This window comes from Spermophilus citellus (assembly GCF_964194105.1).
Source record: "Spermophilus citellus genome assembly, chromosome: 3".
NCBI classification, from domain to species: domain Eukaryota; kingdom Metazoa; phylum Chordata; class Mammalia; order Rodentia; family Sciuridae; genus Spermophilus; species Spermophilus citellus.
Window position 1 is genome coordinate 1,772,515 of NC_138184.1, and position 13,501 is coordinate 1,786,015.

At 60.5% G+C, this 13,501-nt stretch overlaps 1 protein-coding gene across 1 annotated transcript; it reads right to left on the minus strand.

Annotated features, from left to right (window-relative positions):
- Positions 1-5,762: 5,762 nt before the first annotated feature.
- On the minus strand, positions 5,763-11,489 carry DIRAS1 (DIRAS family GTPase 1). The gene is made up of 2 exons (XM_081286231.1): positions 11,327-11,489; positions 5,763-8,655 (listed from the first exon to the last, which is right to left on the minus strand). Exon 2 carries the CDS (start codon positions 8,601-8,603, stop codon positions 8,007-8,009), a length of 597 nt encoding a protein of 198 aa, XP_081142357.1. The 5' UTR covers positions 8,604-8,655; positions 11,327-11,489; the 3' UTR covers positions 5,763-8,006.
- Positions 11,490-13,501: the final 2,012 nt, after the last annotated feature.

Below are 13,501 nucleotides of genomic sequence, written 5' to 3' on the forward strand. Positions count from 1 at the left end.
CCAGGGCCAGGCCAGGGTCAGGCCCAGCCCCAGCCCCAGCCCCTGCCGACCTTGCAAGCACTCTTGATAAATCAGAAGGCCTCAGGGTTTTCTGCAGCTGTGGGTGTGCAGCTGAGTGCACTTCACTGCCAAGGCCATGACCAGGCCCCAAGACACAAAAGAGACAGGACAGAGGTTGGTTGCAAATCCAAAATTTAGTTTTTTTAATCTTAATTTTTGAAATTGACAATCAATAATGGTATATATTTGTGGTGCTCAACAAGATGTTTTGAAATAAATGTAGCTGGGCATGGCACACCTGTAATCCCAACGGCTCAGGAGGCTGAGGCAGGAGGATTGAAAGTTCAAAGCCAGCCTCAGCAACTTAGCAAGGTCCTCAGCAACTCAGCGAGATCCTGTCTCAAAATAAGAAATAAAAAGGGCTGGGGGTGTGTCTCAGTGGTTAAGTACACCCGGATTCAATCCATGGTACTAAAGAAAAGAAAAGTGATCAAACAATCCGAGATAACTTAATTCACAATTAAAATTCAAAATTTAGATCCAAATTCAAAATTTTATTTCCTTCATACTTTTTTTATTCTCAAATCCAAATTTTAAATAGGGTGGGGGAAGGAAAGAAGAAAAACAACTGCACTATGTTAATATGACATTTTAAATTTGAAAATGAATGCATAAATAATCCATGATAACAAAGGGCCCACAGTTTATGGGGGGCTGGGGGTTGGACCCAGGAGTCTACCACGGAGCCTCATCCCCAGCCCTCTTTATTTTTGACTTTGCGATAGGGTCTTGGAGAGTTGCTGAGGGCTTAAGTTGCTAAGGCTGGCCTTGCTTGGACTTGAGGTCCTCTGACCTCAGCCTCCCGAGTATCTGGGGATTACAGGTGTGTGCTACCACACCTGGCTCAAGATAAACTCTGATGGACTCTCCGCCTCTACAGGTTTTCCTCAGCTGCCTGGGGGGACCCAGCTCTGTCCGAACCGTCTTTGTTTCAAATATGGATCCTTGGCGGTCCTGACCTGGTCTGCGCTCAATGTCGCACCGTAGGAAGGCTCCTTCTTGATGACTCCTTCCCTTGCCTCTCGTGTCCCTGGCACGTGCCTCGCCAGCTGCCCGAGTCTTGCCCCTCCTTCTAGTGTGCAAGCCCTCTGGAGGCCCCTGCCTCGCGCCTGGCAGCCGGCACCTGGGCGCGTCGTGACAGCCTCCTAAGAGGCTTGGCTTTGCCTTCGTCCCCGCGGCTGGCACGGAACTTGGTACACAGTAGAAGCTCCATTAATTCTTGGTGACTGGGAGGACTGAGGAGGGAAACCGGAGTAAGACCCAGAAAGGGGAAAGTCGTGGGGCAAAACGGCCACCAGCCCGGCCGCGAGGGCCGGGAGGGGGCGTGCGCCCGCCCGTCGGGCCCTCACCTACGCACCGCGGTCGTCCCTACAAAGCCCCCGGAGCTCCCGGAGCTCCTCCCCCGGGAGTGTGGGCCCGGCCTCGGCGGAGGGGCTCTCCATGATGGGGTCTCTAGATCACAGCTGCTTTGCGCACAGCGAGCGACCTTAACACAGTGCCAGCCAGAGCCCGGTGGGCACAGGCAAGAGGGATGACTCGCCTATCCCTACTTGCAGATTTTCTTGCAGATTTTCCCATCGACTTCCCTTTTCTAAAAATTAAAATTTTTTTAGTTTGAGATCAGGCAATTTTTTAGCTTGAGGAGTCACGTGCAACTCTAAATAGAGAAAGCTCTGGCCCAACCGCAGCAGAGGACAAGCGCCGCAGGCCAGCACCACCCAGGGCCCCGCAGCCGGCCCTCCGGGCCACGCCCCTCCAACCTGTCAGGTCACGCCCTCTCGCCCCTCCCCGGACACGCCCCTCCAACCTGTCAGGTCTCGCCCTCTCGCCCCTCCCAGGTCACGCCCCCAACCTGTCAGGTCACGCCCTCTCGCCCCTCCCCAGTCACGCCCCCAACCTGTCAGGTCACGCCCTCTCGCCCCTCCCCGGACACGCCCCTCCAACCTGTCAGGTCACGCCCCCTCGCCCCTCCCCGGTCACGCCCCTCCAACCTGTCAGGTCACGCCCTCTCGCCCCTCCCCGGACACGCCCCTCCAACCTGTCAGGTCACGCCCTCTCGCTCCACCCCGGACACGCCCCTCCAACCTGTCAGGTCACGCCCCCTCGCCCCTCCCCGGTCACGCCCCCAACCTCTCAGGTCACGCCCCCAGAGAGCCTCCCTGGCCACGCCCTCCTGCTGCCCCTGCCCCCTTCTGTGGCCTGAGATTTTTGCCATTCCTGGATGGAAGTACACAAAGTGTGACCTTTGGGGCCTGGCTCTTTTTTCACTTGGCACAACGGTCTGGAGGCTCCTCTAGGCTGTTGCGTGTGTTAACATTTCGTTCTTTGTTTTTGGCGCTGGGGATGGAGCCCAGGGCCTGGCGCATGCGCTCTACCACTGAGCTGCAGCGCCGGCTTGCAGCGCCGGCTTGCAGCGCCGGCTTGCAGCGTTGGATTGCAGCGTTGGATTGCAAGTGGTACTGGGGCCCGCTAGTTTAACCCCATCCCCGAACACCTTCGGTGGGCCTTCCAGATTTGGACTTTTCCAAATAAAACTGCCCAAAATACGTATCTTATGTGTGAACCCTCAGCATCCTCTCTCTGGGACAGCTGTCCGGGTCATCCAGTAGTTGCAGGTTTAGTTTTTTTAGAAGCTTCCAGATTTCCTCCCAGAATGTTAATTTTTTTTCCAAGCCTTTTAAGTAGTTGAAAAACACTGAAGAACTGAAAAGACATTGTGTTAAAAACTCACAATATCTTTAAGTTTAAATATTTTATTTATGCCCAATATATTTTAATTATACTCTCCTGCTTTAATGGAAGCAAATTCATTAGTCATACTTTCAAAACTTGCTTCTGGAAAGAAAACTATTAAAAATGCATAAAGACATGTAAAGATGCGTGATATATATAGATCTATCTATCTGTCTATATATATATATATAATGTAGAGAGAAGAAATATAGAGATCACACAAATTTTTTCTCTTGCCTGAGGCTCACATGGCAATATTGGATCCTGTCTTCATTTAAAATGTTAATATTTTATTTAATGCAGGTTTTTGCATTCATATCAATTTTTAAAGATTAATTTTTATTTTTAAAATAAGAATGCTGCATAAAATTCGTGGGCATGGCTGTAGAAGGGGGAGGAGTGTGCAGGACTGTACACTTGAGTGTCTTGACAGTGCCGGTGACGGGAAGCTGTGTGTGCAAGGAGGGGGCAGAGGGCTACGCACAATGGTATACTCCAGGTCTGAGCGCTGTAGGTTCCTGGCAGAGAGACTCTGCTGTGGCTGCAGGACGCAGTAAGGGGAAGGAGAATCCTCCTGTGTGGTTTCTTTGTACCTGATCTTAAATTAAAAGGTCAAAAGATTGTGCTGGGCATCGTGGTGCATGCCTGTAATTCCAGCGGCTTAGGAGGCTGAGGCAGGAGGATTGTGAATTCAAAGCCAGCCTCAGCAACTTAGTGAGACCCTAAGCAACTCAGTGAGACCCTGTCTGTAAATAAAATACAAAATGGGCCGGGGGTGTGGTGCAGTGGTTAAGTGCCCCTGGGTTCAATCCCCTATACTACTACTACTACTACTACTACTACTACTATAATAATAATAATAATAATAATAATAGTTGCACTAGTGCACATTAATCATATTACCAACAAATTTATATTTGATGTACAATTATATCAAGTATATTAAACACTTATTTATCTTTTTAAAAATATTTAGTTTTAGGTTTTCACAGTATCTTTATTTTTATGCAGAGCTGAAAATCGAACCCAGTGCCTCACACATGCCAGGTGAGTGTGCTCCACTTGAGCGCCATCCCCAGCCCTTACACATGTATCTATCTTGATGATAGAGGGTTGTGGGCTGAGACCCCTTAAACTCTGTGCTCAGAGCGAGGGCTTTGCTGACTCCCCTAACCCTGTCCAGCTGGCTCTTCCTGGCCTTTGAGAATACACCAGATGCCTGGCCCCAGCAGGGACGGGATGTGCTCGACACCAAGGGGTGGTCCAGGCCAGGAGCCCTGCTGCACACTGGCGCCGGGTACTCTCAAAAATGACCCCTCTTGCCCTAGGTGCATCTGGGCTCCCCAGTTCTGACCCTACAGCTGTGCCCCCCACCCACCTTCCCTGCCCGGGGGACCCGGGAAGCTGGACTTTCTACCACGCGGCCTGCGCAGTGGTTTCATTAATGAGGTTCTAGGCATAAAGTTAGTTAGAAGAGATCGAAATAAAACACACAGACCAGTTACCTTATTTATATTGCTAGGTCAGAGACGGCTCCCCTCTCTGGTTCCCTCCTCTAGCCGCCCAGCAGGGCAGCGAGGATTACTCTGGGCTAGGAGGAGAGAGAGAGAGCGAACACGCCTGGGAGCAGCCTTTTATTTGGGGGACAAGAGATTCAGGGGAGAATTCCATCCAATGAAGGTTGAGGGGGGCTGCACTCCAAGGTCAGGGTCAGTGATTGGGTCCCCGGGGTCAGTGGTCAGGCACACCCCACACGGATGGGCTCTCTCATCAGGAAAGGGTCGGGAAAGCTTCGACAGAGCCAAAGCGCCTCAGGCCCTTAACGGGAGTCACCCAATCACGCGTCAGAATGCCCCCCCCCCCAGGACTTCAGCCACAAAGTCGTATGGTGCAGATGGGGAGATGAGGACCTGCGAGTTCCTCACCTTGTGAGTGGGGCCCTGGCTGGGCCTGGAGCCGGGTGTGGAGCGGTGCTCAGCCTGGCGAGGCCCAGGGCTCCACTCCCAGCACCACACACTAAGAATTAAGGGATAGAGTCTCATTGGTTTCCCGCTGTCCTCAACGGACTGCAGTGAGCGCGAGGCCCTTGTGAGGCCCCTCAGGAAACACCAAATGTCATCTGATGGCCCAGTGTCCTCTGCAGGACACCCTGACTCTCGGTCCCCAGCCCTGCATGACCTCTCTGGCTTCCCTGGCAACCACCCTCCCCTTCCTCTTCTCCGGGCACTGTGGCCTCAGAGGCTCCTGCCCTAGGGCCTTTGCATGTGCTGTCCCCGCTCCCCCCCCCCATGCTGAGCCGCTGCCACCCTGCCTTCCCAGTCCAGCCGGCCCGGACACTCACACCCACGGCAGTCTGCAGTGCAGGTCGTCTTTGCCGTGGCAGCACACTTCTTGAATGGCCCAGCCAGTTCTCTGTGGGGGCCCTCTCCCCCAGAGGTGAGGAGCTCTGAGAGGGCAGGGAGCCCGGGGTTCATGTCTAGGGCAGGGCCAGGGCACAGTGGTGCCTGTCACCTACTGGATGAAGGGACAGAGGAGCACAGCTCTTCCTGTTCTGTCCCTGAACAAGACCCTCTGGTCTGGGTGGGGCCTGAGGGCTGGTGACAGAGGGGAAGCTGAGAGGACATATCTTAAGTGCTGGGGACAGGAGGGAGCCCTGCCGGGTGCCCTCCATGCCCACTGTGAACCTGCCCCTTTCCACCATGTGCCCTGCAGGGAGATCATCCAAGGTCACAGAAAGCCTGGGGGCCCCAGGATAATGGTGCAGAGTGAAGGGGGAAACTGAGGCCCTGGGAGGAGTCACACGAGCTAGCATGGAGCAGTGTCCAGTCACAGCCCTGCGGAGCCTGCCCCGCCTCCAGCCCTGCTCCAGGCTCCGCAGAGCCCTCCTCCTCCAAGCCCCATGGCTCCCCATGCATCACCTCCCCCGTCCCCAACACTCCCACCTGGAAGAAGGCGCAGGAGCCGCGGGAGAACACAGGATCCACTTCTTTATTGCAGGAAGACTATGTCTATATGAGCGAGTGCTACACAGACCCCACAGGGGGCAGGGTTCCCACATGCGGGGGGAGGGGCAGGGTCACAGCGAGCATGGCCTGGCAGGTCCCCAGCACCAGGATGCCCGGGCAGGGCGGGCGGCAGTCAGGGCGGCTCGGCCCCTCCTATTGCAGAGTCCCTCTCCCCAGCGGGGGCAGGGCCCGGGGCCGGAGAGGCCTGGGGACGGGCGGGCAGGCCCCAGGGAGATTGTGCTATCAGGGCATGTCCCTGAGAAAGGGCTGAGACCCCTGTCCAGCCAGGGGCCATGGTGACACCAGCTGCTGGGGGCTCTGGGCCAGCTGAAGGGTCAGCTATGCTCAGACAAGACCACTGAGTGGGGCAGGGGAGCCCTGTCACACCCGCAGCCTCGCACGCCCAGGTACACACACTCACACCTCTCCAAGTGTGCCAGGAACCACTCAGGAGCCACAGGAACACAGAGGACAGCAATCAGCTCAACACGTCAGCCACAGAGAGGCCTCCTGCATCCTGCGCCCCTGGTGGGGCCGCATAGCCACATGCGACCCGCTCCTGTCCCGCACATGCACACACAGTCTCCCACCCCAACCCGCGGTGCATCCGCCTGGGGGGACCACTCTCTCCCTCGCACGCTTAGCTGCCACATCTCAAGCCCCTCAGCACGGAATGCTGAGAAGTCCACGGGAGTCGGGCAGCACATCCCCCCGGGGCCTTCAGATGACCCCAGCCCAGCCAACACTGGGAGCGTGGCCTCGTGAGGTCCTGAGTGGGATCTGGCTTCCCCCACCCGGGCTGACCCGGGAACTGTGAGGTGGTGGCGTGTGGAGCTCCAGGTGGCTGCCCTGGCGATGGCTTGCTGCGCAGCACCAGCCAGGGTCCAGTTTGTCCTGCAGCCACAAGTCAGCTTGCCACAGACTAGAGTGGACAAGTGACCCTCAGAGAGTCAGAATAACAGGTTCACAGATAGACCACGTCGTGCACCCCCAAGACAACTGTGCCCATACAGGCAGACGGTTCAGCAGACACCCCTCAGCCGGCCCCACACACGGGCACCGTCCACGCCACACGCACGACACCTTTGCTTCACGCAGGCTGCAGACACGCCGTCTGAATGACAGACACGCACAGGCACAACCACCAGGCACCCTTTGTGAAGGACACGGCCCCCGGGGAGTCACGTGAGTGGAGCTGCCCAGACTGTCTCACAAAGACACCCCGAACCCTGAGGATGCAGGTACACCAGACTTGGGCAACACTTCCTGGGGCTCTGTCACTGGCCCAGTGGGTGGAGGAGGGGACAGGGCAGCATTCCACCTGGAGCCCCCTCAAGTCCTGCTGGTGTGGAGTGCCATCGCCTCCTCTGGACGGGGCCTTAGCTGGCAGGCCCTGGCCGGCTCCGGCACCCTGTGCTCAGTGCCCAGGCCCAGCACCACCACTCCAGCATCTGTGCCTCAAAGGAAGGGCGCATCCCCAGGGCTCAGTGTCCAGGGAGACCTTGGCACTCAGGCCCCAGGGCCCACCCGCCCCTCGGGCAGTCCTGGCTGGACAGTCCCAGGGGTTGTGCTGTGGCTGTCTGCTGGTTGAGGGGTGCTACTGGGCTGGCAGGGGTGCCCCTACAGGCCCCGTGGTTATTGCCTGGTGGCCTGAGGCCCATCCCACAGGCCCCTCCACCAAGGTGAGTGGACAGGGACAGGATGGGTGTTCCAGGGGCCCAGGGAGGGGCACAGGTCAGAGGTCATGAGGGTCTGGGTGAGACTGGCTGCATGTCGAACACCAAGAAGAGAAAAACAAAACACTCTGAGGTCCATGTGCACTTGGACGCCCCTCCCCCGGAAGGTCACAGTGATCAAAGGGGGGGAGGGGCACGGATCTGGCTGGGGACACTCAGGGTGGGGGACAGAGATGGGTCCTCGGCGGTGGAGGAGAGATGGCCTCTCTGGTCCCCCCTGGGACGCGCAGCTCCTCTGGCTCCCTGCTCCCCCCCCCCCCCGTGGGTTGAGGGGCCGCTTGGCTGTGGGGGCCCAGACAGGTCAGGGGGCGGGTGGGGAAGGAGGGCATAGCGATGTGAGGGGCCGGGGGAGCCCAGCCTTGCCGCCCGCTGGCCAGGCAGCCTCGGTTTCCCCAGCAAAGAGGCGGACGGGAGAGTGGAGGAGCAGGAGGAGGCGCGGGCGGAGGCGGCGGGGCGGGCGGCGGGCGGCGGCTCACATGAGGGTGCACTTGCCCTTGATGCGGTCTGTCCGCTTCTGCTTACTGGAGCGCTTGCCGTCGATGTTCAGGCTCATGCTGCGGCGGGTCTCCAGCGTCAGCAGCTCCTGGAAGAGCTCCTTGACGTTGTAGTTCATCTTGGCCGACGTCTCCATGAAGGCGCACTTCCACTGCTGGGCCAGGGCCTGGGCCTCGCGGGTGTCCACCTCCCGCTGCGTCTCGTCACACTTGTTCCCCACCAGCATGACGGGGATGTCCTCCACGCTGCCCTTGATCTGCACAATGAGCTGGTAGATGGGCCCCAGCTCCTCCAGCGACTGCTTGCTGGTGACCGAGAAGACCAGGATGAAGGCGTGGCCCTTGGAGATGGACAGGCGCTGCATGGCCGGGAACTGGTGGCTGCCGGTGGTGTCCGTGATCTGCAGCGTGCAGACGCTCTTGTCACAGCTGATCACCTGCCGGTAGGTGTCCTCGATGGTGGGGATGTATGTGTCGCGGAACGTGCCCTTCACGAAGCGCAGCACCAGTGAGCTCTTGCCCACGCCGCCCGCGCCGAACACCACCACGCGGTAGTCGTTGCTTTGCTCGGGCATCTTCCCCCTGCCGCGTGAGGGACGGGGCGGCTGCTAGAAGCCCAGACCGACCCTGTGTGGAGAGGACAGTCAGACAGAAGGCCACCAGCCCAGAGGGTCGTCAGCTTCTGGCCCTGAGGACAGGTGGGGAGGCTGCTCCGAGGAAGGGGCATTTGCCACCTCATGGAGGCCCGCTGCCGACTGCAGTTCTGCCCCACACAAGGGCACAAGGCTCACTGCCAGCTCCCTGCTTCTGCCTCCCCAAACCCAGGGCCTAAGCCTCCCTGCGGAGGTGAGCTGGCAGAGGTGAGGCCCGGGCTCCCTCTTCCCGGCCCGGGCTCCCTCTCTGCTATAGGCTGTCCCCAAGCTGTGACCTCCTGGCAGCCAGCTGACCCGGCTCTTCTGCTGCTCTGACACCTGGACCAGCCCTCTCACCACCCTGACCCACTGTGCCCTTGTGCTCTGAACCCAGAGGGCAAAACACTGCGTCCCAGCAACCATCGCTCCCTGCTATGGGCCTGGCCCGTCCTAGACCCCAGGGGCCGTGCCATAGTTTAAAGTGAGGATTTCAGGGCCTTGGCCCCAGAAATGAGGAATCAGTTGGCCCTGGGAACTGCTTCCCCACCAATAATGCGCCCTCACACAGCAGGTCCAAGACCACAATTTGCATATCACGATGCGGACTCCCTAAAGCAGCCCCCTACCTCTGCGTGGTAGGAACTCACAGCCAAGAAGTGGATAACAATGCTAAAGGTCACACTAAGTAGGAAACGCCCTACCCGTATGGTGGCCACACCTGTCCCCCCAGCAACCCGGGAGGCCAGGGCAGGAAGATTGCAAGTTTAAGGACAGCTAGGGTGATTTCGTGAGGCCCTGTCTCAAAATAAAAAATGTAAAAGGGCTGGGGACGTAGCTCAGTGGTAGAGCACTCTGGGTTCAAGCCCCAGTGCCACAAAACAAAGCACAACAAGAACCATCCCTCCCAACCCTCCCGCTTTCTAAACTGCATCCCCTGGTGATCTGGCCTGATGTGTCCTTAGGAGTCCTGCTCCCTGGGAGGGCTCCGTTCACCATCTCTCTCCTCTCCCAGGCACAGAGGGGCCGTGGCCTCTGGAGGTCACAGCACACCACCCTTGGAGAGCTGGAGGAGGGGAAGAGCCGTGGGCAGGGGACAGCAGGTGGGAGGCCTGTCTCCAGAATCTATGTCCTCGCTCACACAAAACAGGAGCGGCCTCTTCTTCCTCCCCACTGCCCTGAGTGTCCTGTGTGTCTGCAGGGGAGGGCTGGAGGGTGGCCCCAGAACCAGGCGAGGTCTGGGGGTGTGGACCAGGACAGGCAGATCATGTCCCTGGCCTCTGTTTTCTCCTCTGTCTCCACAGGGACGCTGGGCCAGTGGGTGATAAGGTGGAAAAGGCCCTGGGGCAGGTGCCTGGCATGGGGCAGTCCCCACACAGATGGATGCACGGTTCTCACAGCAGTCCCAGGGCTCTGTGGACACACTGGGCTGGACCAATGGGCCTGGAGCATGCTCTGAATTCTCGGAGGTATCAGATTTGTCAGGAAAAACAAAGCAAAGCAATAATGAAAGTGACAGCCAACATGGAGCCCAGTTCCATGTCCGAAAACTTGGGGAGCTGCAGAAGACTAGCTGGGCCTGCAGGAGGTCTGTGATTCCACGCACAGTGAATCTCAGCATTAGGAGCAGGAAGGGGGCTGGTGGCCTGGGTGCCAGCAGCTCTGCAGAGGTGGCCCCTTCATGGTGGGCAGAGGAAGCAGGCACACTGGTGGACAGCCCCATGCTGCTGCTGCTGACCCAAGGACCTAGGGTCTGTGATGATGGTGGGGTTCTGCAGCCCCAGATGCAGACCCTGTCTTGCTTTGGGTGCCCTCCTCAGCAGTGGTCTCTCCAGAGGGGCCCTTTGGGGACTGGAATCCCTGACTAGGACACCCTCACATCCAATGATCCTTGAGTCCATGCCAGCTGACCACCTGGTGCAGTTTGAATCCCATCCCCACCTCCTATTTGGGGAGTGGGTCCTGGGCATGGAGCTTGGGTGGGGGAGGGACTGGCTCAAGGTCACAGAGCAAGAGGAGGCAAAGCAGAGAGGCCTGGCTGTACTGCCCTGGGGTCCTCGCATGTGCAAGGCAGCCCACCCGGAGATGCCCAGGCCAGGGGAACCGGCCACAGCTCTGGGTCGTGGAGCCAGGACCAGGCCCTGGGACACTGAAGGAACCACTATTCAAGAAGGAACAGGGAGCCCTGGCCTGGGGCGGTCTGGGGGAAGCTCACCAATGTGGGGGGGGGGGGTGACCTGGGGCACCTGACCAGGGAGAGGTTTGATGGAGATGGGATCTACTCTCCGGGGCCCTGAGTAGAGGGAAGCACCACGGGGGGCAGCCCAGGGGCTCCCTCAACTCGAGGAGGAGGACCTGGGTGGAAGAGGGGCCCTGAGTGAGGGGCTTGACTGGGCAGGCTGGGAGCCCGGTGGGCGAGCGTGGGGGACGCCTATGGCCCACAGACGGCTCCGAGGGCGCCCTGGCGAGGGGCTCGGAGTGGTGGTCCCCTGGGGGCGGAGGTGGGAGCTGTCCGCGGTGGGCGAGGAGCGAGCGCCCGGGGGGCTGCAGGGCCAGGGACCGCCCGGAGGCCCGCGAGGGTGGGGCCGGGACAAAGGGGCGCGCGGGAGCCGGGCGCCGCGGCCGGCCGGGTGGGGCCGGGACCCCCTCCGCCGCGCCCCGCCGCCTACCTGGGCCACTGGTCCCTGCGGCGCCGCGGCCGCTGCTGCTCCGGCTCGTGTCCGCGCCGCGCCGCCCCCCGCCCGCCCGAGCCGCCGCCGCCGCCGCCGCCGCAGTCGCGCCCGCGCTGTCCCCGCCCGCAGGGCCGCGCTCCGCTCCGCCCCGCCCGCCCCGCCCGCCCGCGCGCCTGGGACCCGCGCGGCCGCCAAGGTCACCGCCGCCCCCGCGCCGGCCTCGCCTGCCCCGACCCCTGCACCCGGGCACGCGGGTCCTGCTCCCCCAGCTCCGAAAGGGAGCCCCTGCGCCCAGGATGCGCGGGAGCCGGGAGCCGGAGGGGCAAGGGGCTGGGGCGGAGCCGCGGGTAGGGCTGGCGGGTCCTGGTCGAGCTCACCCCGACTGCAAGGGACGCCTGGCGGAATGAACACACGGATCGATAAGGTGGAGAGGCCGAGGGGCCGGCCTCGGGTCAGCGGGTTCCTTGCCCAGGCTGCCTGGGTCCCCGATGCGCCGGGGTCGTGCCACGGTGGGCCCCACCGGGACACAGTGCGGCCGGGCAGCGGGTTCGCCTTTTCTGCTGGGGAGGCGCTGGTCTTCCCCACAACGTCCGGGAATAAACCTTGGTGCATGTGCCTGAGGTGTCCCTGTGAGTGCAGTGAAGCACAGCAGACGCTCTTCTCGACCCCACCTGGCAGATCGTGGAGGAGGCTGGACATTGGGGTCCAGGGAGCACACTGCAGGGTCCCCTGGGGGCAGGTGTGCCACAGCCACAGGCCCCACATGCTGGAGGAAGGTGCCCCTCGTTGGGAGGGGATTTGGAGGCTGGTCTGGAAGGTGTAAGCTGGTGGTGGGAGCCAGGCGCCCTCAAGCCCTCAGCTCCCTGGTTGTCATTGTCACTTCCAGGCCCTAGCTGAGGTGGGCCCCTGCTGCTCCCTTGAAGACCCAGCACTGCCTCCAGGACCACCCCCTCCTCTCCTGCCAGGCAGGACTTAGCAGGAGGGCTCAGGGGCATCTCTCCCTGACTTCAGTCCTGTCCTCCCATCCCGGCCTCCCTCTGCCTCCTGGGTCAAGGTGCAGCCTCCTGGTCTGAGGCTCGGGTTCCTTCCCATCCTGCTCTGTGCTGGCCCTGCAGGGTGCCTTAGAGGGTGGCCTGGCCTTCATTTCAGGGTGTGCTCAACCCTGCCCAGCCAGGCTCCCTGGGCCTCGGACTCCTGCCCCTCAGGGCTGCTGGGAACAGCCAAGTGCAGACAGGCTCAGGATGGGCGCCCTGCTCCCTCCACTTTGACACCCGCTGGTCTCTGCCAGTCTCCTGAATGACTGGAGGGCCCTGGGTGGCGTCTGGCCAGCTCTCCGGCTCTCCCAGGCTGGGGCAGGCTGACTCATGGTAGGAGAGTGGGCACCGCGCAGCACGCCATGCTCTGCTGCTATTTATAGATCCCAGGCCAGGCTCTGGCCTTGTGAGCCAGGGACTTCAGGTCCCTCCTTGCTCTCCCTGGGACATGGGAGCACCCCACAAGGGTGGCAGTGCTGCCTCTCCCATGGCTGGCCAAGGAGATGGGCACTGTCAACTCTGCCCCTCCTTGGGAGCTGTGGCCTCCCACACTGGAGAGAGCAGACCCCGGGAGGCAGAGCAAGCCAAGGCAGCACCCCTTCCTGGCACTCCCTCCCTGGAGAGTCCCTGGGCTCCCCGAGTGCTGACTGCTTCTGGGCAGGGAAAGGAGGACATCCCCAGCTCTAGCCAGCCCCTCCAGCTCCCCAGCCAGACAGGGTCCCCACTCATCCATGCTAACAGCTCCCAGTGCGTCCAGCTCCCAGGGCTCAGAGAAGGGGAGCAACTGGCCCAAGGTGGCTCAGCGAGGAAGAGGCAGGACCTGGACTAGAATTTGGTTCCAACAGGATCTGAACAGCGCAGGCTGCTGGGTCTGGGGGCTGTTCTTGATGCCCCTCCTTCCACCCCTGGCCGTCTGGGGCCCAGCCCAGGGACCTTTAGTGGGTCTTGTCTTGCAGATCCACCTCCCACCCAAGTGCCAGGGCAAAGTCCCAGCTCCTCACCTGGCCTTGCCACCCCAGTCCCCTGGCCAGGGCCACGCCAGGCCTGGGCATCCCCAGGCTGGCCTGGGCAGGAGGCAGCTGGCTTCACTCTGCATCCTCTAGGGACTAATACCACCTGCAGGTGAGCAGAGGCTGCC

Bases quoted from the DNA above. Each gene is read 5' to 3' on its own strand.
- DIRAS1 (XM_081286231.1), bottom strand. From the start codon at position 8,603: ATGCCCGAGCAAAGCAACGACTACCGCGTGGTGGTGTTCGGCGCGGGC.